The 25,621-nt window shown below is 35.5% G+C and overlaps 2 protein-coding genes across 2 annotated transcripts; both read right to left on the bottom strand.

The window, feature by feature from the left end:
• Positions 1 to 116: 116 nt before the first annotated feature.
• Positions 117 to 8,594, bottom strand: hoxa3a (homeobox A3a). Its single transcript, XM_027144473.2, has 3 exons — positions 8,559 to 8,594; positions 5,243 to 5,777; positions 117 to 2,632 (listed from the first exon to the last, which is right to left on the bottom strand). The coding sequence occupies exons 2-3, from the start codon at positions 5,658 to 5,660 to the stop codon at positions 1,860 to 1,862; spliced, it is 1,191 nt and encodes a 396-aa protein (XP_027000274.1). The 5' UTR covers positions 5,661 to 5,777; positions 8,559 to 8,594; the 3' UTR covers positions 117 to 1,859.
• Positions 8,595 to 15,426: 6,832 nt separating this feature from the next.
• On the bottom strand, positions 15,427 to 17,271 carry hoxa4a (homeobox A4a). The gene is made up of 2 exons (XM_027144442.2): positions 16,783 to 17,271; positions 15,427 to 16,322 (listed from the first exon to the last, which is right to left on the bottom strand). Exons 1-2 carry the CDS (start codon positions 17,186 to 17,188, stop codon positions 15,997 to 15,999), a joined length of 732 nt encoding a protein of 243 aa, XP_027000243.1. The 5' UTR covers positions 17,189 to 17,271; the 3' UTR covers positions 15,427 to 15,996.
• Between the last annotated feature and the right edge of the window lie 8,350 nt (positions 17,272 to 25,621).

The following is a 25,621-nucleotide window of genomic DNA, read 5'->3' on the forward strand; positions in this document are numbered from 1 at the left end:
TTTCTTTCACTTATTGTTTTTTATAGAAGAGAGAAAACAAAATGTTAATCTCTAATAATTTTTCTCTAATTACACCAAAAAGCAAAGAAAAATAAATAAATAAAACATTATGTTAACCTTAAATTGTGTATAAAGTTGTTTTTGTTAACCACTTAGCAGAATTAATGCTACAATTCAATGGCAGCTAAGACTAGGAATGGATGATAAGAACTAAAGCTTATCCATCCAAAGGAAACCAAGCTTCTGACCTGGTAGAACTTTGTCTATGAACTATGTAGATTATTTCATAACAACACTCCAGGTCTTAGGGCCAGTATGGAAATCAATGTCCAGAAATAAACCCAGATATAACACAGTTACAATATAATATATGACTCTATTCAGTTCAACTTTGTTATTAAACATATGCAGAGGTACCAGAAACATATTAACTTATGTGTAGGAACCATATGTTCCACCTCTGGTCAGCATTCTCAAGAGCCCAATTGGTTCGAGTAAACATTACATCATTTCTGTAGTTTTCAGCTCACTGGAAACAAACAGCTGTAAATTCTATCCAGTAAATAGAGTTTCTGAAACCCTGCAGGTTTCTGAAACAGTAGAATGGGGAAACATTATCTCTGTAATTTATGACTGATTATTTGTGCTAGCTCGAGCATTTCAGTAGCTGTGATTCACCTATGATGTTCTTACAGAATAAATCTACAGAGTGTACAAAAAATGGTGCAAGTGTAAACCCATTCAGTGAACAATGAGGGAGATTGCATTAAAACAGCCAGATTGGTATCAATGACAGGAAATCCATGGTAACTCACTTAACCACTCTTTACAACCATGGTGAGTGAAAAAGTATCTCAGATCCCATAACATGGCAAACCTTGAGGGGGATGGGCTACAACAGATAAAGATCACTTCAGACTTCATTCCTAAATGCCTATAACAGGAAACTGAGGCTACCTTTGGTTCATCTCTTTTTTTGTAATGTTCCAACCCTGGTCACAAAACAAATACTTCATTATTATGTTCATTAAAATGATGCATGAGAGAATTAACACATCCAAGCACTTCTTTATATGTCAATAATCTAAGCTTTATAGCTTGCTTGCTGTTAGTATCTAACAAACCTGCAATCTGAAGTAAATAATACATAATATTGTAGGTTTGGGAATGATGTTACTGCTTTAAAATAGTTAGCTTGCTCACATTAGAAAGGAGAAAGCTTTCTAGAAAGATCTACATTTCTCAAACGCTATTTAAAGCAATCTGACAATTATTAAAAAGGCCTATTTCTTATGATAAATTGTGAAGGAAAATGTCTGCTTCCCAAAAACCTGTTTTCCACTGTGTTGGTGGCATAGTGATAGGGTTGATCTTCCGATATAGATCTCACACTATTGTGATTAAGTCCATAAAGTAGTAGGGAACAATGCCATCTTTGCCTAGTATAATATACTGGAAGACTTTGTAGAATAATAGAAATTCATAGTGTATTCATAGAGTATTGAAGTATATAGAAATTTGCATTTCTGTACAGCCTGATTTTGATATGTAAGCCAGTTGAAATAGACATCTAAGTTGTTGGCTACTTCTCTTTAAGTACAACATAAAATGTCAATTAAAAAATGAAAACCTTTGATTGTAGAACAGCAGTCTATCAGAATTATCCTTCACATTTGGAACTTCCAACTTGTTCTTGACTCTACCCTGTTTACCCTTACCCTACCCTGTGTCTAATCATCTAAAATCAATGTGAAAATATAACAGTATATTTAAAAACAGAGCAATTTAAAAACAAGAAGATTCAACAAGAAATCATGAGATGTGTGCAATTGATAAATAACATAAAATGCTTAGTCATGTTATGAATGTGTCAATTTAGATGCTTCTTGTATTTTTCCCTGAGAGTAGTGTTGTGTAAAGTCTGAGTATGAGTACTGATCTGGCTCCAGTGCTCCAGCATAATGGCTGTTTCCCATGTTGATGGCACTATTGTAGTCTATATTGTCATGAGTATCTTGAGGGAGCTGTGGCAGGTTGTAAATTGAGCTTTCACTGCTTCCAATGCTATCCACATAGGTTCCATTAGCACCTACATATTCATTAATGCCCTGCATTTGCACACCAATATGATTGTTATCTTGGAAATGCTGCATGTCACACTCAGGTCTGACTGAACGGGTTCCAAGGTATGTCTTTTGAGAAGATGGGCAGTTTTTAAACATACTGCTTAAGGCTTGTGGATGTGATGTAGACAGGCTGTAGGTGTTCCTCTGAGCATTGCTATAAGCTGTTGGGGATAATGCATTGTATGGCATTCTGTTTACCATAGAATGTATTGAGCTTATGTATCCTCCTCCATCAGCCATACTGCCAGATGTCGGCACAATTGGACTATTTGGAGACTGTCCCTTCTGATCCTTTTTGTACTTCATTCGGCGGTTCTGAAACCAGATCTTTATTTGGCGCTCAGACAAGTTGAGCAGATTTGCCATCTCCACTCGCCTTGGACGGCAAAGGTAGCAATTAAAATGAAATTCTTTCTCAAGCTCAACTAGCTGTGCACTAGTGTAGGCAGTGCGTGAACGCTTAGGGGCGTGGGAGTTGCTTGAACTATTGTCTCCTGAACAGCTCTCTAAACACAAGGAAAGTCCAATTAGTACAGACAAAATTAGTAATGGAATATGATTATAAGATCTCTCATTGAATAAAATATACAGACCAACACAGAAGGAACCTTGGCAATGGCAATGATGCACCCATAATTGAATAATAAAAGACATTAAGCATATGCTTAGCTAAAAGTCTATTTATGTATACACTCCCCTCCAAAAAAATTTCAGTTCTTTTGTTTTTGCTATACCATAAAGGATTTTGGCTTCATTTCCTGATACTTATATCTAGATGTTACAATTTAGAATATGGCACTTTTGTGCACTTTCGAATATTTGACTGAGAGGTGTTTCTTTTTGCCTAGCTGTTCCCTGTTTATACAATTAAAAACATATTTCCTGCTCTGGGAAAAATCAAGCCATTCTGAAGCACAGAAAAGAGCATAAGCATTGTTCATAACATATGCAACAAACTGGAATGTCCTGAAAAATAAAAAACACTGATGTACTAACAAACATACGTGGAACAGGTCACCCGAGGAAAACAAAAGTAGTTGATGACATTGAAAGTGCAGTAAAAAAAGACCCAAAAACAACAGTCAGTGCCACCAAAAACAGTCTGCACAGGTCAGGTATGAGGTATCATATTCCAACATCTAAAGAAGACTTTGAGAACTGAAATATTGTGGCCATACCACAGGTTGCAAACCTCTTGTCGGTAGTAAAAAGAAAGCTAGATTGGAATTTGCAAAGAAATACTGAGATGAGCTACAAAAGTTCTGGAACCAAACCAATATGTGCAGGAAGAAAGGACCTGTTTATGAAAATAGAAGCTCATGGGGTCAAGAAGGTGGTAGTGTCATGGCTTGGGCTTGCATGGCTGACACTTTGTTGATGATGGAACTCGTGATGCTCACAGAAGGAATTCAGAAGTATTTAAAACATCCTGTCTACCAATTTACAGAGAAATGCATCTGATGTAATTTGGAAGGAACTTCAGCACACAAACAAACTGCCAACTGAACAAAGGACTTTATCAGGGGAAAAAAGTGGAAAGTTTCACACTGGCCAAGTTGCTCACCAGACCTTGACCAAACTGAGTAGCTGCTGAAGAGGAGACTAAAACACCCCCAAAACAAACAACAACTGAAAGAAACCTGAGAAGGCATGGCAAAGGAAGAATTGTTGGTGATATCATTGGATTGCTGGCTTGATGCAGTTATTGCAAGCAGGTGACATGCAAACAAGTATTATGTCTTATTTATTTCAATTTAAGTCTTTAAGACTACCTGTTTAAATACTCACCTAATATTAAATTGTCTGACAGCAAAAGCACAATGTTCTATAAGTTTAACACATCTAGGGGTACACATCTATTTCCCTACCATAAACCAAGCTCTTCTCACTCACATCAAATATTGACACAAGGGAAGAAGCCATTAGCCATACATGGCAATTTGGCTTCACAATAAGGTGTATGATAATCTGTTTTGCCATCAGTAATTCTTTAGCACCAGACATATCTGATCACCTTTGCTGATCAAAACACTTGAGTTTTGTGAAATTTGTCTACAATAGTCTGCTAAAAATTATATGACTTTCCGTTATTGTCAAACTTATTTATGTACATAGTGAACAGTGCATACTTTTCTCTAGTATTTCTGCACTGCGATTTCAGTACAGAATGTTCAGTAAGTGTAAAGTAGCAGTTAAAGTTTATTTTTAAGAGCTTTACCTGCTCTGATGCAAATAAAAATACACTATGTAACATTAATGAAGAGATTTCCACCGAAATGTCACAAACAGCTACCTAATAATAAATAAACATGAATAAATAGAGACACACACACACACACACACACACACACACACACACACACACACACACACACACACACACACACACACACACACACACACACACACACACACACACAGGCCTCCTAGTGGAGTCTGTAAGAAGAAGAAGCAGAAAAAGACAGTTGCTTCACACGTTTTTCTGAAACTCTCTCTCTCTCTCTCTCTCTCTCTCTCTCTCTCTCTCTCTCTCCGTTTATTTAAATATCGATTAAGCCCGATTGCAATTGACTGTGTGCTAATTAAAAAACAAGCTGATAAATAAATTGACAAACCAAATTAACCATTTGGGTGAAAAAATTATATTTGAGGGTTTTTTTCCCCATTATTCCACATTTAGAGACCTCGTGGAGGACAATAATACCTACAAAATGCATTTATATTAGAGAAAAAAGTGAATAGAGTGAATAGAAATGGTATGATAATACCATATAATTCTCGTTGGATTTGACAGGAAACTGTGATCCACGTATTATTATTATTATTATTATTATTATTATTGTTATTGTTGCTGTTGTTGTTATTATTATTATTATTTTAGCAATTAGATTAGTATAATTTATAGTTTGCAGCTTCACCATGCTTTGCTAAATCCACGCCAACGTTCTAGTGACCAGAACAGAACATTAAGCTCGTCACATCTCGCTCTGTCACAGCAGGTTACATTCGCTTCGATCCGTTTAGCTTATTTTTTCTTCTGTTTCTGCGGTTTGCTTGTATTTATTTGTCGGGCCATAAGTGAATGCAGATTTATTTAGAGGGATTGTTGTAATCACCTGAACCTGTGACAGGTCTACTTGATTTTTGCTTGGTGTTCTGACGCGACTCTTTCATCCAGGGGTAGATTTGCTTGCGAGTTGCTGATGTAAGGGTACTGTGTCCTGCGTTCCTTACATTTTGCCCATTGCTTGATTGCCCCTTTTGCCCATTGCAATTTGCTCTGGTCTTAGGGCACAGTCGATCATTTGCTCCTACTGTAACTTGGGTTCCTTTGTTCTGTGAGCCTTCCAGATTGTGAAGCGTGCCGGAGATTGTGGGGCACTGCATGGAACAGGCCGGTCGTTGGTCGTCACTTTCCACATGAAGGGTTGAGAAATAGTTCTGCTGATTGGCCTCGTAAGCCAATCCATTCGCACCATGCTTGGAGTAGCCACTGTTAATTGCCAAACCGTCGCAGTAGGTCGCGTTCTGCATTTTGCCGTTTCCAAATGCTTATTTCAATAGCTGACAGGGTCCTGACACCGTCGTAGAAGAACATTTGCACGATGTTGTCACGTGACGCCTCTCCTCCAATAGGCTCCTGGGGTGCACCTAAAGTAGAAGAGATACGATAGGCGAGTGAAATGGACCCTATCCATCTTACTTTTCAAAGCCTAGCTGACAGCAAAGAGAGATTTAAAAGCGTGGCTCGCCACTTACCTTATGGCAAAAGGTAACAATAGCGAATACTGACGACTGATGACATAAACATATGGAACTTCTCTATACACCTCGAAACAACTGGATTTTAGGTGAAGGAATACAAATAAATTGGTAATTTGTTGCATTACTTGATTCCTACTTTACTTTTCTTGATATTGTGCTTAACAATATGCAATATACGAGGAATTTCCGGGTGTCCACATATGGATTTGTTTTTGATATTCGGAATAATTCTCTCCTTTTCCACACTAAACCCGATTGGCCGCTCACACAGTTGCCCATGACACCATAACGACCGCATTCCCCTTCATTCGCAAAAGCCCAACAAAGATGGATAGAGGTCCTCTGGGAAACCTGAAAAACCGGGCGGCCGTGCGTGTTTATGACCACGCCGTGAACCTTTCCTCAGCAGCTCATAATAATGGCTGCTGTCGCCGCATACACCACCGGTTGATGTATGAGGGTTACCAGGTTAGAGAGAGAGAGAAAGAGAAAGAGAAAAAGAAAGAGAGAGAGAGAGCCTCAGTTACCAATGGCAGGCAGCTAAATGTATGTTAGAGTCAGAGCCAAGCCATGACGGACACTGCAAATAATAATAATAATAATAATAATAATAATAATAATAATAATAATAATAATAATATTGGTTATTATTGTTATTATTATTATTATTATTAAATACATATTCAAAACAATATAGTACAATTTATATATAGGATTTCTGTACAAACAGATTATATATTTAATATAATCTGTACAGAATAAAATTTTTAGGGCAATTTTGCAGGCAAGAAATGAAATTAAAAATCGATATAAATTGCAAATTATAACATTTATATAATACAACAAAAATAAAAATATAAAAATGTCTGCTAATTATTATTATTATTATTATTATTATTATTATTATTATTATTATTATTATTATTATTATTATTATTATTAGCAGCATTAGTATTAGTATTTTTATAGTATTAGTATTTTGGAAATATCTTGAGGTTAACATTCTATTTCAATAAGTGAATTGCTAAATATTAAAAAAAATAAATTGCAGTCGACAGCATTAAGTAAAAATTATTATTATTACTAGTAGTAGTAGTAGTAGTAGTAGTAGTAGTAGTAGTAGTAGTAGTAGTAATAATAATAATAATAATATTATTATTATTAATAATAATAATAATAATAATAATAATAATAATAATAAGAAGAAGAAGAAGAAGAAGAAGAAGAAGAAGAAGAAGAATAGGCTTGCTCATTCGGGATAAATACAAATACATTTAAATATGTCTAATATTAATCTTTACATTTACTTTGTTTGATACAATGTCAATTGTTAAATGCGCTATACAAATACATTTAAATTTGAATATTATACAATGACTTGTATGAGAAAGCGGATAAAAGGCGTCTAATACGGCCAAAGTTTTACAAGTGAAATTTTAATCCTTCCTTTGTTACTCTGTCGCAAAAATGGAACAAGCCCATGCCGCAAAATATGAAGACCGCCGCTGCCGCTGCCGCTTCTAGAGATATCTAGCTTGTCTGCGAGTGAGCGAGTGTGTGTATGTTAGTGTGTGAACTCTTTCTGAACCGAGATTTATGTCGCGCAGTCATAAATCACAAAGCCCGCTATAAAACATCCACGCGATAGCCTCCGCTTCTCGCTTTCTTACCTTCGCTTGTGACGATGAGCGCACAGTACGATGCGAACTGCTCTCATTCAGCGGCTCCTTAGAAATATTCAGTCGGAAAAACAGCAGGAATGCGCACTTTCAGGAGCCCTGGGAGCTGAAACTAAAACAAACCGCCGAGTGACGAGCTGATGGGGGGTCTTTTTTATAGGTTAACGTAACCGGTACAAAAGTGAGGTTACAATCCCGTGCGCCCAGGCCTGGAGCATGCACTTATAGACACATCAACACGCGTGCACATAGATACTCTCAGAAATTTTAACAAACGCACTAGAAACAGAACGCCAACACATTCATGCTAATGCAATGAGCTTTATGCAGAAATACATGATCGCCTTTTAAAACTTATGGATAACAGATGATATTTTCGTACACATTAAAAAAACAGCGTACATTATAATGAGTATTTTTTTTAATATATATTCCCATATTAATGACACAATAAGCGGACAGTTCTGGCCTGTAGGTTTATTAAATGTGTTACCATTGCTCTATAAAATAGACTAAAACCCTGACACTGTCGAGTCGACGAAAAAGGTTGGGTACAATCTATAAGTAAACAAAAATACATTTTTAATTTAAAAATTGACAAAAAAGATATTGCCTGGATATCTTCACGTGAAAGTAATACAAAAACAACAACGATTTTTTAACAGTATTTTTAAATCAATAACACTAAATTCCTCACGCCGACAGATAGCAGAGCTCGGCGTGGGTTGCTGTATAGGATCCTAAAAATCCAAGAGTGTGCATTTTTTTTTTCAAAGACTCAGCACTTGTGAAAGATTTGGTTAATTATTTATTCCATTGTTTTTATTATAGTGGTTGTTCGGGGATTTTGCATCTCTACACTATAGTTCGGGTTTGTATAATTGAAATTTAGCTTTTTAAAAGCTATGTAACTGTAGTATTTGAAAAAAAATCAGGTCACAAAGAAACGGTGAGGGTCTTTGTGGTACATATCTTCATTTTCACTTACCGTACAAGATACGAAGTCTCCCGTTGGTTAGTTCCATTTAAGCCTAGAAAGAAAATAAAAACAAAAAAATAATTTATTCAATATATTCATTTATTCAATACCACAGCAAGCCATAATATCTAATGTTTCATAATTTAACATAAATATACTCAATATACTATATATTGATAGATAGATAGATAGATAGATAGATAGATAGATAGATAGATAGATAGATAGATAGATAGATAGATAGATAGATAGATAGATAGATAGATAGAATTTTATTTTATTCCGTGCTTCTTTTCTTCCATCCTTCCTTCCTTCCTTCCTTCCTTCCTTCCTTCCTTCTTGTTTTCCTTCTTTCTTTGGATCGAATAGTCATTAGCTCGTAACCAGCAGCTGCCCTTAGTCCCCCGGCCCATAAATCAAGACTCGAGTGCCGTGACCTCGGTGCATTTGCGCGCTCCGGAATACTATTCTGCTTTATACCGTGGTTTTCCTTGCGGATTTCCACATGAAACAACCCGCCGATGTTCCTTTGAGTTTTATTATCTGTTCTTCTTATTTGGTCTTTTGGGAAAAACATTATTTATACACTCTAGTGCAACATGCAACATTGTTTCTATCTAAATGTTGACAATTAGTCAAAATATTAGATTCTAAAAAGATTCTGAAAAGTTCGGTTGAAGGAATATTTTAAAGGATTTATATAATCAAAAATTCCATACAAGTTTGGAATAATCATTAATGTAAATGCATTGCGAGAGTTTTCTTCCAGATGGGTTATAAACAACAATAAATTTTTTATTAATTGATTTTTAAGAATATTTAAATAGTCCAGTCAGTTGTTTATTGGGAAAAAAGCAAACACTTTTATTTCTAGTTTGGGTTTTTTGGCTTAGAAACGTGATAAGACGTTGTTAATGCAGACTTCTAGACGGCAATATATGGATGCTTTTTTAAGTAGATGCATGATGCTACTGTCAGTTTTGTAAAACATGTAAATGAGTACACTGTAGTCATTACTAATTGAATATTCTCATGTTTGACGTTCATTCAACGCGAGCTTACTGGCATTGAACTTTTCCCACAACTGCAGTAACTCTAGAGTAATGAACAATCAACGGAAATACCTTAAAATTAAATCCATCCTCCGCAAGGATCCTCTTTTTATGACGGAAACACTGGTCAAGAAGTGTAATACCATAAGAAATCTATCTATCTATCTATCTATCTATCTATCTATCTATCTATCTATCTATCTATCTATCTATCTATCTATCTATCTATCTATCTATCTCTGGCTCTCTGTCTGTCTATCTATCTTCACCATAGTCACAATGGACCGACTCGCCCCGTTGAATGGAGTGGGATCCCACCAAACCAGACTAAAGCTTGAACTCACACCACCGCCTCCACCTCATAGGATCTTAGCATTATTCTCCGTCCTTATTTTGCGCCCTGATCACGTGATTCACCAACAAACTTTAAAACGTTTATTTTTAATATGTGAAACACAACGCGAACAGATCACTGAGTAGATTCATTTACAAGTAGACTCGATGACCTGTTACTTTTCGAAAATTCCATTTTTGCATACTTTTTACGTCCTTGTTGATGTCCTTTAACCACAATACATCCGATGAGCGTTGACTGTATTACCAGATTAAGTGGCGGTGCGCGCGCGCTCGAGTTTTATTTAAAGTTTCGAGTGTTGAATCTAGCTGAATGGGTGTAAAGCCATCAAGAGGAGGGGCCTGACTGGAGCTTTCTGAACGAGGAAATCCGTGTCTATGGTTGACATGCTAATCATATAATACTGGACTTTCTTTCTATTATGGGGATCTAAGTGCTTCCACCTTTTGTATTGTTCTCATTCTCGTGATAAAATAATAATAATAAAATCCATGTGCTCTTTGTGGGCAATGGCCTATGTAGCTATCAAATGAATTTGAGCATCAAAAGAGTATAGGAGTCATTGGGAAATGTGGCCTTCTTTCGGCGATTACGGTGTATTTTTGTTTGTTTGTTCGTTTGTTTGTTTGTTTGTTTGCCACCGATATTAACTTATAATCTTCAGTCTTATATATGAACATAACCTTCTTACCACAATCTCGGATATAAGCATAAATGTAATACGTTTGCATTTAGGTCATGTAATAATAATACTAAGAAGTCATCTGTCTCAAGAGATATCTGTGATGTGGCACGTTTGGTGCCCATTTTCGACAGCACATTGTTTAACCCACATGGCTCGTATAACGGATGTTGTAGACATGAAGTCCATTAATCAACTCAATCGGACATAAAGCCTCCGCCATCCACCGCCTTCATGTTGCCTAAGGACTTTTTTTTTATTTAAGGAAGTGATTTTTTTTTTAAATTAGTCAAATTCAGTCCTCTTTCACTAGGATTTGCTGAAACCCATGCTACGCTTATAAATTTTTGTTAACACTTTTGCATGTAATTACCATAATTTAACAAAAAGCATCTGCTTGCATTTACGTTGTTGATCTCTTCTCAAATATGACCTAATTTGAGCTATAGAGGTGAAGCAGAAACTGTCTGATAACTAAAACTTGCGTGGATGTTAAATATGAATATGGATTTTGGATATAAAGCTGTGTGAAATATCTCTGATATTTTCACACCAGTAAGAAATTTTGCCAGGTTGGATTACTAATCTTGTGAATGTAAATGTTCAAACTGGCACAAAAGTGCATACATGAATATTTCTTCATCAACAAAGTTCTAACATCATTTTGATAAGTGCTTTTTTGTAACTTACGTTTATTTTGAAGAGGGCTGTGACAAGCTAATAGATTAAATTCTGAGGATAAAGACACCTCCTTTAAAATTTGTGCAGAAAATATATGTAGTTGAACATTTTGTTAAAAATGTTATTTAATTTTTAAATCAATCAGGATTTATAAAGTTAATAAAAGATTTTGCTTTCACTAATCATGAGACGGTAGACAGTAGATTTGTGACTGTCACACGTCCACAGGTTATGTATTTATAAACTAAAACAATGAATGAGAAGAAAAATAATAATACTATATATTTTTTACTACTGATCATATTGTAGACACAGCCCATTGTAGGCACTTTTGGTGGTGAACAGGGGTCAGCACACTGAACAGTCTGTGGCTAAACAGCCATACAGTATATGCAACAAGCTGCAGTGCATTGTATTCTGATACTTATATATACATATGCCCATTACCCTGGCCCCAGTTAAAACAGTTGCCCATTGATAGCTACTATGGATTCACACTCGGAACACAAAATGGGAACCAGGAATAACATTCAACAAGTGAACATTTTGTCCTCAAAGTTGATGCATAAAAAAACAGGAAAAATGGGCAAACATAAGGATTTGAGTGAATTTGAGAAGGACCAAATTGTAATGGCTGGATGACCGGGGCAGAGCATCTCCAAAACTGCAGCTTTTTGGGGTCTTCTTGGGATGTAGTGGTCATAATTTATCAACAGTGATTCAAGGAAGGAACAGTGGTAAACCAGTGACAGGAGCATGGGTGGCCAAGGCTCATTGATACACATGAGGAGCAAAGGTTGGCCTGTGTGGTTCACTATAAAAGATAGCCACAGTCCAGTCAGGGTGACCAAATTGTGGAGTCCATGCCCTAACGGGTCAGGGCTGTTTTGGTAGCAAAATGAGGACAACACAATATAAGGAAAATGGTCAAGTTGTTATGCCTGAGTGCTGTATGTATTTTTGCTGCCAAAACAACCCTGAACCATTGAGGCATGAACTGCACTAGACCCCTGAAGGTGTGCTGTGGTATCTGGCACAAAGTTGTTAGTGGCAGATGCTTTAAGTGCTGTAAGTTGTGAGGTGGGGTTTCCATGAATCTGACTTGTTTGTTCAGCACATCCCACAGATGCTTGATTGGATTGAGATCTGGGGAATTTAGAGGTGAAATCAACACCTCAAGCTCAAGGTTGTGCTCCTCAAGAAATTCCGGAAGCATTTTTGCTTTGTGGCAGGGCGCATTGTCCTTCTGAAATTGTACACAGCCCTTGTCAAACTTGAACAAATCCTTACGCTTACCTATTTTTTGTGCTTTTAACACATTAACTTTAAGGACAAAATATTCACTTGCTGCATAATATATCCCACCCACTGACAGGTGCTGAGTCATAAACAGTGTTAATCACTTCACCTGTCAGTGGTCATAATGTTATGCCTGATTAGTGTATATACTGATTAACTGCAACTGGGTAAGTGAAAGAAAGAAAGAAAGAAAGAAAGAAAGAAAGAAAGAAAGAAAGAAAGAAAGAAAGAAAGAAAGAAAGAAAGAAAGAAAGAAAGAAAGAAAGAGTAAACATTACCTGGTCTTTTTCCAGTGTCTTCAGCTGTCCAGTTTGGGTGAATCTGTTCCCACTTTAGCCTGGGATTCTTGTGTGAGAGAAGTAAAAGCTAATGTGGCCTTTGGTTGTTGTAGCTCAACCATAATTGTAAAGTGTGTGTCATATAAGTTAATATACACTTCCTGGCAGCTCAGACATATCTGGTCTATGTTACAGTCTGTTCCTGATTTCTTTCATCGGCAAGGTGTTTCAGCCTGCAGACATTCTGTTCACAGGATTTTTCTTATTTTTCACATCCTGCATATGTCAGCAGATTAAACCCAGTTAATACCAACAACCCTGCCACTGTCAAACCCTCACAGATCAGACTTTTACTTCATTCTTGTCTTGTATGTGAACAAAAATTGACACTCTTGACCTGCATCCAGTTTTGTTTTCCATTATTTCTGCTGCAGTTAAATTCCTAATAAAGTGAAATGTGTGTGTGTGTGTGTGTGTGTGTGTGTGTGTGTGTGTGTGTGTGTGTGTGTGTGTGTGTGTGTGTGTGTGTGTGTGTGTGTGTGTGTGTATAAATACATATCTATATATTCAAGTATTATGTGTATTTATATATATATAAAAAGTAATATTGCAATAGTCTTTGGCACCCAAATTTTTGTACAAACTCTTTAGTTTATGATGTCTACAATTTTATAGAAAAGTGTTTATATTTATCACAGCATGTTATTTTACTGAAAAATGGGAGAGCTATATTAGCACCCATGGACACTCCCTACATACGTTTTACATAAAAGTCTCCTAACAGAAATTGTCCCAAGTTGTGTGTTATCTCTTGCATGTTGTGTGTCTCAATCTAAAAAGCACGTAAAGAAACTGAGTTCACAAAAGAAGTTAAATGTGCTATCTGACTGTTTCAGTATAAAATAAGGTAAACATCCGTGTTTCTTTTTGCCCTTCAGTGGAACATTACTTTTTCGATACAGGTTACTGAAAGTACTTTCCTCTTTCAGTAATTCACAAGACTTTGCAGTATTTCTGTATAATATTCTTTTACAAAAACTATATAATTTTTGATTTGCTGACTACATTGTTTGTTTGTTTGTTTGTTTGTTTGTTTTGCTTTGCCTCTTTTTTTTTTTTTTACCCATTTACCTAATTTAGGATACGCTCGAGATTCACTGCTGCCCCACGCGTTCAAACAAAAGACTGCATGTGAAAGGCCCATGGAAAGTAAGGTCAGGTGTCAGGGGTCATTTATAGTGTTGCGCTTCGACGATTGGACAGCTAATCGCTGTCCTTTGCGTGAACTCAGAACTATTTGGCAGGTACCGCCTGACACTGAGTCATTATTTAGAAGCGATTCTTTGGAGTCCCGTTTTACAATAAAGAGTGATTTTCAAGGTAAGAACAATTAATTCTCATAGGCGATGGACTCCGACCATGCACGTTGTCATCTCCCGAATGGAAAAAACTTGTTTATTCAGGAAACGTGTGTATTTGTTGCTGTTAATAATAATAATAATAATAATAATAATAATAATAATAATAATAATAATAATAACAAGAAGAAGAAGAAGAAGAAGAAGAAGAAGAAGAAGAAGAAGAATGAGTGCAGAAATATATCCTATACTTCTGCAAGGTGGTTACTTGGAAGCATTTTAATCTCTTCCATGTAAGTGAACTGAGTTACAATAAAATAATTAGTTTTCTTACATCCAAGATAATTAGATCATATGTTTAAAAGCTCTGAGTAAAAACTCGCCCTGCGCTCTCACCGGAACCTGAATCTAGTAATTTGAAAATTCGTTAAGTATAAGCAATGAAATTATTTTTTAAAATTATGTTTTGGCGTTCTTTACTCAGATACTACCTCATGTTTACGAGAAACACGATGGCTCCTGTACATTTAAATAGCGCAATAAAAAAGCAGGAAAGAGAATTTCTAAAGAGAAATTAACTTAACTGATTCCACAATGCTATTTATGATCGTACACAAGTCCAGTTATTTCAATTGGACATAATAAAGATCGGAGGATTACAATTAATGAAAGAGTATAAAAAAGGTGAAGACTTTACATAGACGTCTTTTTTCACATTTACAAACTGGATTCGGAGTCTGTACAATTCAGATTAACAGAAATTTCTTATAATTCAGGATTGAATAAATTAACCTAAATTATCGTCAGAATTATTGATGTCTCAAACCTACTTCATTAAAGGCTCAATTGTGTTGGAATTTATTTAAGTAAACTCAGTATACCTCAGTATACCTCAGAATGCAACTGAAATAACAAGTGAATAAAGTGACATTTGCTAGGTGTATCAACACTCAATAAAACGGAGTTTTAGAGATGACGCAAAATGACTTATACGTTGCCTGTGATTTATGGCTATTAAACAAACATTGCCCTATAAGTTTGTATGATGGACTCTTGAATATGACATTAAGGTCAAATGTTTTCATACATGTCGCATTTTGGACAAAAAGAGCAAGACATTCTTGTAGCAGCCTTGGATTATTGATTCTGTCTAATCTATAAATACCAGTTACTGACAATAAACGCATTTATTATTTCTCACCGATACAGTTCATTCAAATGCTACAGCATTTCACTGATGTACAAATATCTAGGAACACGATTATTCACAGCTTGAATAACATTAAACACAACACACATATACATGGAACTAACAAAGATTACGTTTACGAATTCATTTTAGAATTTTTTGTTTCTGTATTCCTACATTTGTGCTTTAATTCATTTTCTACGCGCATTACAACCATATCTCAATGAACATAACTCTGATCCAAATGTAAGATTCACGTTTCCTAATGTAATGGCGGACATTTTAATCAACAGCAATAATGTCATGTTAAACCCTTCCATTATTCCAGAAAAGAAAAAAGAAAGAATGTGATCTACCCGTTACATGGGTGGATTCTCCAGGTCAAAACGTCCAAGTAAAGGGAGGTGATAATTGGATCGATCTGAATGGAGAGGCAGACTGAAACGCACCCTATCCATTCCAATATTAAATAATAAAAAAAAAACACTGTGGAGTTAGTCCAAATGCTGCACTGTATTCCCTCACCTTGCTCATTTCTAATGTTCTTCCTCTATTATAGACTTAATGAACATGGAGTGGGAAGTAACGTCTGCTGCTGCTGGACGGCGTCCGTTTTCACTTGTTGGCTGGAGGAGGAAGAGGTGTTAGAACGGATCTTCGTATTAGGCAGTTTGTGGTCTTTCTTCCACTTCATGCGTCGGTTCTGGAACCAGATTTTTACCTGTCGCTCTGACAGACACATTGTATGTGCGATCTCCACGCGCCGACGGCGGGTCAGGTAGCGGTTAAAGTGAAACTCCTTCTCAAGCTCAAGAGCTTGCTGACGAGTGTAGGCGGTGCGAGACCTCTTAGGCACTCCTCCAGTGTAGTTCGCGGTCACTAAACAAACAAACAAACAAACAAAAAGGTATTGTTGATACACGTGGTCTTCATGTATGACCAGGAACACCAAGCAGCCACTACAATTTTGAATAGTATTGATTGACTTAAGTGGTAAAATTCCGTTACGTGTTAGTTATAATGTGTTTTATTTTAAACAATCCTGATTTCTCTGGTTTGCGACTGCTATACGGGAGCCAACATTCACAAATGTATGATCATTATTAACGAAAAACACGCATAAACAAAGGGGAGTCATTGAGACAGCACGAAACAGAAGAAGACGGCAGAGAAGAAACAAAAGAGATCAAATTTACGAGGGCTCCTAATTACCGAAACAACGCGTCCGACGTAGTAAATCACCCAGATAAGTGCCAAACATGCTACATATCAGGTTCATTTCATGTGTTCCGCTGAACGCCTTCAAACTGATGTTTTATTTTCCGTCACATATACTTACTCGAATTAACGTGCACTTTTTTCATCCAAGGATACACTACCGGCTCCTTTCCCTTCTGCGGGTCAGAGTGAGCTTCAGTGGCAAGGCTGCAATCCTTCTCTGTCGTTGTGCAGCCTTCAGTACCCAAGTGGGGCCCATGATTTTGTGCAGCAGAGCGAGGTTGTATGTGAAGCCGATCGTTGAAATCGACGAGGCCGTTGTTTGAGACGTTACCATAATCGTAGCTCGAGTCTTGGTAGTTTGCCCGCGGGAATGTTGCCCCTTCGTGATGGGTGAAGCCTGATTCTTTCGGTCGCTCGTAGTAGTCGGAAGAGACGGAGATGTAGCCGTTGTCTTCGTATTCTTCGCAGGGCGGGAAAGATGGCTCGATGTAATTCGAATTGATCAAATATGAACTCATGGTCATTAATTTGTGAAGTGCAATAATTCTATTTTTATCTCACTGTCTTTTCCCGATCTCGTCAAAAACCCACCTACTCCCTCTGTCAAATGTATGAAGTTGTCCAGTCACGTGAAAATAAACGACCAATCAAAATCTCCGGTGAGTGCCATGTAAACAAGCACCAATAGCAAGCTAAGAATGAGCACAAACGATCATTTGACTGATCGAGCAAGCATTTGTATTTCTTAATAAATATACACATAAAAAATCTCAAAATTTCACAGTAAATAGATTAAGAATTCGTTTAAATAAATATGAATCCCAACACTGAGAAGGCCAATCTACGATGGGAAATATAGTAGATAAGAGTTCATAGTAGATTTCTGTCCACGCGCTCATTCAGTTATTAATAGGAACATTATTCTGGAATCGGGAATAATCTAATGAACTGTAATATCTGAGAAAATATTGGCAGCAGTAAACAAAAATAAAACTGAAGAAAATATTTATCAGAATACATCTGTCGTTAAAGTTGCCTCACGTTTATTAACGTTGCATTAAATCATTAATAAGAGCTCCTCTGGTCTGTACTTGAACACTTTCTGATAGGGAAAACATTGGCTCTACATAAAACATTTAACATTAAATAATCCAAAATGGAAACAATCAAAAATTCTTTTAGGGCTCTATTTTCTTCTAATTTACGCAAAACGTTAGCTGAATATATTTGCATCAGTTATTAGAATTTAGATCCGTGTTCTGGGCCTTTAATGCAGTAGAGTCTGAAGTTACAAGTCATAACTAGCAGCACCAAAGCTTAAATGAACAAAGGCAAAGATCACCTATTTAATCATTGAAACAGCCATTTAGTTTTAAAATGTGTTACATTTGATAAAATATGTATAAATCTTGACTATATTCTTATGTATAATTCAAACTTTGCACACAATTCACCGAGATCGTCTTATTGTCTCATTACGGCTGCCAGAATAAAAAATAGAGCCTACTTATGAGACACAGTAACATGTTAAATGTAAAGCTTACTTTCTCATAACATAATATTTCACACTAGATACGCTATAGAAAACACGTTATTTATTCGTCATTATTTTATTAAAACATTAAACTAAATACGTTTGATTTATAGTTTTCTTTGCTTGTGTTTCTGTTACAAAAATTTTGTTTATTTTATATCTTTCTTGGTGTTATTGTTGATCAGTGATCGGTATCTTGCCATATTTCTCAGTGAATTTTAAGGCAGTCTTTTCCTGAGCTGACCTGAGTTTACCATGACAAAGTATTGCAAAATTAAGTTTATCTTAACTTATTTAGAGAAATTTAACGATAATCTTTCTACGTCAGAACCCTGATATTCTGATACAGTCTGTTTTAATAATGCTCATGCAATCAATTTTTTGCTAAAGCTTAGAGTGGGCTATCGCTTGACCTCACTGTGTGCAGCACTCAGAAGTCAGAAGTGTTAGGCTAATGACCACCAACTTTAGCCTGACCCCTCAATGACCCAGTTTCCATTTCTTCTCTGATTAATCTTTCTCGCTGACAGTCTTTGTTAAATAACATGGCGTGCTCTCTGAAATAACGGCATTTTCATATTAGTTAGACGCAGTGAACTAGCTTTCAACCCGTCCATGTACTAGCTTCTCCCGACTCAGAACACAGTAGGATTATTTCAGGAGGTATTTGATACCAGAACTCATCAAACTGATATAAAAAATTGAATAAACATTTATAGTTCTAAAACCCAATTACATATAAACATTTTCGTAATATTTCTCTTTATACAGAGATTTTCTATATATACATTGACAATTAAAGACAATTTTTGCGCTAATTGTTTTTAGAAATACAAAATAATAACTTTAATACCATTAAAGGAGAGTGTAAAAAATGTATTATTTTTATAAAAAATAATTTGATGAACATTTTCACAAAAATGAATAACTATATGATGAATAATGAATAAATAATGTTTGTTATACACATATTTAGAAATTTAAAAAGCTAAAAGCTTCCTGGTCTGGGTCACGGGATCCCTGCAAGAGATAAACAATTAATTCCAGCTAATTTACCTGGGCTAACTAGTTAGCTAATAAACCTTGACTAATATTAACTCTATTCTTTTCAGCAGGCAATGAAAGTTTTCTTTCGGTTAACGAAGAGTTTCAGTTATTGTGGACAGCCATGGGTCAGATTGCGCCGAGAAGTGTATCCAGCGCCCGCATTACAGTCTGGGTTTGTTTTAAAACACAGTCAAGTATTTAAGTATTTAAAAAGAGATCAAAGAGATAGGAGTGCACTAAAAATCTTGTTTCAGTTTCAATTTAAATTTTTTTGCAGGTCTTGTACACTGTGTCAATGAAAATGACATTTTAAGTAAATATTCTGCAATTACATTATTCACTAACACAGAACAAGGAATTAAACAAGTATTACGTTAACCTTTTTCCCCCTTAACAATCCCAACAAAATCATTTCGTTGTAGTTCATCTTAAGATATTATTTACAAAAACAAAGTTGTCATTTGCATAAATACTTGATAAAGCAGCGCATTAATGGTAAGAGCTCTACTCTAAGGTACATATTATTTTGAAGTCATTTTGAAATCCTCGTAACTATAGACAAATCCTCGGAATCGTCACCGGTGACCTGACGTCATATTAACAATATAGAACAACTCTCAGGATCTCGCTCCCATTCCTTAAAAAATTGTGGACACGCATTACTTTTATTTTTATTTGTTTCATTTGCTACGATTTATGCAAGATTCTGATATTTCAAAGATGTTATCATTTTTTTAAATTGATGTTTGCCTTTTCTTTTTTAGTTTTTGTGGACAATTAGTCGTGCACCTTTTATACATGAAAGGTGCATAATTTTATTCAAATGAATGCTATTTGTTTAATTTCTCGAACCGATGATGGGCTTTGATAATGTTAAGCTGATTGAAATTAGTGAAATGAACTACGCTCCTTTTAACTCTCTTTTATGATTTACAAATTACATTCACTGTGATTGTCTCATTTTCTTTGATTGTTTTTCTTTTGTTTAATGGCAAAAAAAATAAATAAATAAAAACAAACAAATACTTACCTTTTTTGGTAATTTAATTATTCAATCATGATTTGTGTTCGCTAAATCAAAACCTAAAAGTTAGTATGAAGATATAAGCGCTATAGTTTTCTGCAAATTTCCTGTGCCAGAATAATTAAAAGGTAAAAAATAAAGGCCTTTATCTTTTATCTCACGTCATATGAACACAGGTTCCTCTGCTGATTCTAATTATTATCATCTTTATTATTTATATTTTTGTTTAACTTAAGAGATCAATATATGAGCAGAATTAATTGACTATAATAACATAATACTGGCATACTTAGTTTTGTGACTTGTGTTTTTTTAAACATTTAATTAAATCGCAGAACAAGAAGTATGAAGCAATTGTGTTCAGTACAGAACAGAATAAATACAGAAGTGCAAACGAAAAAAATAGCGCGGGTATTTATTATTATTTTTTCTTTCTTTCTTTTTTGTTTTCCTCTTTCAAATTCAAAATCTATTTAACACAATAAGTTTAACGCAGATAATGAGTTTTAAATGCTATTAGAGGAGGGAGACTCTGAGGTTACTAACCCTGGCGTCGTCATCGTGGTTTTATGCAGTAAACTTTTGACCTCAAATCAACTCTCACCTTTCACTGCTCTCTTTCACACAAAGGAGTGTCACTCATTCACTCATTGCTGCTCATTTACTCGAGTCTCTGAGTTTTGCATTCAAAAAAAGCAGATGGAAGATTCTCCAAAATGCTAGAGACGTGTTAAATATATATAATGTGGAAACGAAGCTTCTTGTATAAATGCTATTGTGGTTCTAAGCCCTTTCCATATTGGAACGTATTTATTTGGATGGTTTGTTATTTACTAAATACTAAGACAGAGCGATTGTAAACCTATAAAATGCAACTTGCTCATATGCAAAATCGCAAAAAGTTTGCAAAAGTATAGCCTGCGTGCAAATACACGTCCTAAATAATAACATTTTTAATTATAACTCTTAAAACTGACAGAGCTGGTTGAGAGATTTTGAAAGACAAGTAGCAAAACACTGTGTATAGATACGGTTAATTTGTTTAACGCACTGTTCCATTATTTCATACATTGTGAATATTATTATATATTTACAGTCAAATTCTTGCTTTGTATTCTAAGACATGCGCCACTTGTCTTGTAGGGATGTGCTAGCCTAGTGGTTAAGGTGTTGAACTACCAATCGGAAGGTTGTGAGTTTGATTCCCACTTGCCACAGCTGGCCCCCTGAGCAAGGCCCATAAAACTCAATTGCTCGGTTGTATAAAATTAAAATGTGTGCCGTTCCGGATAAGGGTATCTGCTAAATGCTGGAAATCAATGGACGTTTTTTTTTGTAGATGAGACTTCAACAACAACAACAACAACAACAACAACAACAACAAAAAAAAAAAAACATTTGTCTTCCCGTAAGTATTATAATTAAAATTTTATGTGCTGTCGGAGGCATTAGGACTAAAGAAGAACAAAATGACTTGATCATTCATTCACCATTCTTCTTCAAATCTGGTACATGCTTTCACATTTTGTGAAGAGATGAAGCAGACAAATTTCAGCGATAACCAATAGAGGTACAGAGCACATTAAAGTACTGTCAAAGGAGTGCAAAGTTAACATCGAGTAGACTTCGTGCTTCATTATTTTACATTCTGGGACATTTTGGATTTGAAAATTCTAACACACATGCAAACACACACGTAAACCCAAAATGTAGGGCAGGCATCACTGTGTATGTGTCACCAAACTAACCAATGATCAAATATATTTTAGAATAATTTTGCTCCATTTTTCACTCTTTTCGGGGACTTGTAGGATCTGGACACTTTTGTTGGCCCTACACCTTTCTAAGACGCTTGACTTTAAAAGGGTCAGTTACTTTGTTATTCCATGTTACCAGAGTAAGTTGGGATTTTTTCTGTCCGTAGGGGGCACACAATGAGAGTGACACTGAACTTGGCCAAAAGCTCTGCTGGTAGTTTAAGGCCTGTGTACATTTATCTTCCTGTCACTGGTGACCTCATGTTGAACCAAGAACAAGTGAGAGGACATTTTCGCCTTCAAGCTCTCTTCTGTCTAGTTCTATGTTATATTGTCCCTTAATTTTCCCAACATCTCTACCTAAACCCCACACCTCCACCCACATCCCCAAAGATAGAACCTTGTTCTATGGAGTAGATGAGAGCCTCAAATTAGATATATTCATTTGTCGCTCCCTAGTATCTCCCTTGTATGTATTTCAATATTTGCAAATAAATACAAAGCACCTACTAAATATTAGTAACTTAATTATGTTTTTATTACTGACATTAATCTGTCATTCCTATAACACTTTGAGATCTTTAATAAGCACACAATTTCTGAACAAAAGCATTTAAAAAATGTAAGTATTTAAATCACAGAGTCAGCTGAAAAGACTAAGAATAAAACGGAATAAACAAAGACAAAATCAACACAAAGGATTAGTGTGAGTGCACCATGTGCATCATTCCTGTACGGAGAGCTAAATTTATACAATTCAATCTAAACGGTATAGCGAACAAGTCAAACCGGAACAGGAAACCTGTGTTAACGATGCAGTAATTTCACGTTTTAAACCAGTTCTTTCAGCAGAAAACATGGGCAGTAAAAAACGTCAATGAGCACGGCTCTAACGAGTGATTAACCGCTGACTTTTTACATTTTAATGTTACATACAGAGGGTAAAAGTCCGCTTCCGTGACCGCCTTCTTTATTTTGTTCTTTATAAATCCCAAGGTGGAAAAAAATATTATTATTATTATTATTATTGTTATTATTATTATTGATGTATAATAATAATAATAACAATAATAATACTACTAATACTAATAATAATACTAATAATAATAATACTAATACTACTACTACTACTACTAATAATAATAATAATAATAATAATAATAATAATAATAATAATTCTGCATGCACACTTGAACTGAGTTATACTGTATAGAACTGTATAGACGTATGGTGTCCAAACTGGTCGAAATTACTATATAATTTCGTAATATGCTAAAACGCACTAGGCCAGCATGGAGCTCAAAGCAATGAATTTCAATCAAATTCGTGAGAAAGTTTTATTACTGATTGCAAAATCGAAATATTATTATTTGACGGAAAAGAAAGGCTGTATGGTTGCTTTAAACAAGGAAACAATTAAAGTTAGCAAACTATTATTATACTAAGGATCATGTACGCATCCAAATCTAATTCACTATCATATTACTAAACAAATATCAAACATTAAAAAATACTCACCACAGTTTCCTGCCGAGCAAATCCTGTCGGCGAACATAATGTTTCTCCTTGGATAAAGCTGGCAGCACTGAACTCCTCTTACCCTCACCAAGAAGAGTTGAAAGAAATCCCTTCAGCGCAGTTAAACGCTATATTCTGTCAACTCCCCAAAACCATAAACCCACTTTAATGGCTACCACGTGACTCTTTTATGGGCAGTGAATTTGTGCGCCCTGCATCTTATAGGAACTAATTTATGGGGTATGGCCTCTAATTCATTTCTTGGACAAGTGCCACGAAAGAGTGCGATAGAAACAATAATTTCTTGTTTGTACGTAAAATCATGCCATTGAGAGCCTATTGGTTGGAATTCGGAGTCTCAGATAGAGTGTAGGGCTCTAACCTGTTGAATTTAATGTGTTTGTTATTTTAAATGTTTTGAAGGAAAAGGTGTGTCAAATATTTTAGACAAAATGCAAATATTTTATAACCTAATCATTGTTACTATTATTTATTAATAACTATGATTATGATTACTGTTAATGTGAAGCATGCAGAACTTAGAACGGTATACAGCCTTAAACCACCGCACTACTGCCTCGTGGAACAGTGGATCAACTGGGATCGCACCGACTGGGAGACGATGCGATGAGAGATGAGACCGTAGAGAGTTAGGGGGAGATGACTCTCCGGGGAGCATCTCTGAATGTAGCTTTGTTCTGCATTTTATATTTGTGTCTCTTGGTGGCTTTTGGGTGAATGATATCCTTTCACAGTTTATGAAGAATTATGGAAAAAACTGAGACGTAGCCTTAATGGTCTCTTGTGTAGGCTCTCAAATAAGGGGAATATGTCAAAAAACATGTGCACCGAGTCGTAAATCTGGGTAAATTGGTGAAACTAGCACGCAAGCAAAATCTGGCTGGACCAACAGTTTAGTCCACTCATTGTGGTTTATGTCAGTTGAAAACTGTAATTGTGCGCCACCCTTTGATCACACGAAGAAATTGCAGCGTCAACGGTCCGGCCGGGTCAAGCCAAGGTTAATGACATTGAAAGTGATTGCTTCTGAAATACTGAACAATTTAATAATCTCAGACAAAATGAGAAAATTACATATGTAGATTATCTACAAGTAACCCGGTGCAACTTTATTATATTTAATATGTCTAACTGAATAGTGTCTGGTCAATAATATTTCACTTACCTTTAAACCGTCTATTAACATATATTCAAAATGTACATAAAATACCAATTACTAGAGAAATGTAATTTGTTCATTATATAATATAACATATAATATGATACTAATAATAATATAATATCATTTCAGTTCTATGCTTTTGCTGTTAATGAGCTCCACACTTCGGGAAAGACTTTCTGCTAGATTTTGGAGCATGACTGGAAATTTGTGTTTATTCAGCTACAGGAGCATAAGTGAGGTCAGCCTACCTTCTTGACCACCTTACTTTCACGTGAAAGAAGGCAGACATGCACTAAGAGGATTTGTTCAGTGTAATGTACACTGTCAAGCTCCACTGTGTCTTTGGCTATGCAATAACATTTAAGCACAATCTAAGAAAACAGTCATCATTGATATTTTCATTACATCTTTCATGTTTAGTTGTTTTTCCTTTACCACTTTCCACATCCATAGGGGACTCACCATTAAAAAAACGAATCTTGATATTTCTGATATACAGCGGTGATAACTTTACCAAATGATTTATATACAGTATATAGTAGGGCAGGTTATAAAAGACTTCATTTACTAGTTTCCACCTACACGTGGTTGCCATAATAACAATGTTTGTAAAAAAAAAAAAAAAAAATCACACCAAAATTCAAACAACTTTGAAAGACATTGAAGGCAAATTATTTTATCACAGCCTAAGTAAAATTTCACACACAGGTCAATTTTCAGCTCTGTGTTTAGTGTTAATTTGAAACGTTCTATATGCTTATATAGCCTGCAGAATTGAATTGTCAGGCCTGAATTTCCACTCAAGGTTTCTTTCTCATTCTTCCCTTGTCACGGTTGCATCTTCATTGCTCATAAGAGATGAATATAAATTAAAATGTTAAACGTTGTCATTTT

The sequence above is a fragment of the Tachysurus fulvidraco genome, chromosome 24 (assembly GCF_022655615.1).
Source record: "Tachysurus fulvidraco isolate hzauxx_2018 chromosome 24, HZAU_PFXX_2.0, whole genome shotgun sequence".
Taxonomy (NCBI): Eukaryota; Metazoa; Chordata; class Actinopteri; order Siluriformes; family Bagridae; genus Tachysurus; species Tachysurus fulvidraco.

What these genes read in the sequence shown, in the direction of transcription:
- hoxa3a (XM_027144473.2), bottom strand. Translation starts at nt 5,660, where the DNA reads ATGCAGAACGCGACCTACTGCGACGGTTTGGCAATTAACAGTGGCTAC. An exon ending in TAGACCTGTCACAGGTTCAG is followed by an intron (nt 2,633 to 5,242) that starts GTGATTACAACA and finishes CCTTGTGTTTAG; the next exon opens with AGAGCTGTTCAGGAGACAAT.
- hoxa4a (XM_027144442.2), bottom strand. Translation starts at nt 17,188, where the DNA reads ATGACCATGAGTTCATATTTGATCAATTCGAATTACATCGAGCCATCT. An exon ending in AAAAGTGCACGTTAATTCGA is followed by an intron (nt 16,323 to 16,782) that starts GTAAGTATATGT and finishes TTGTTTGTTTAG; the next exon opens with TGACCGCGAACTACACTGGA.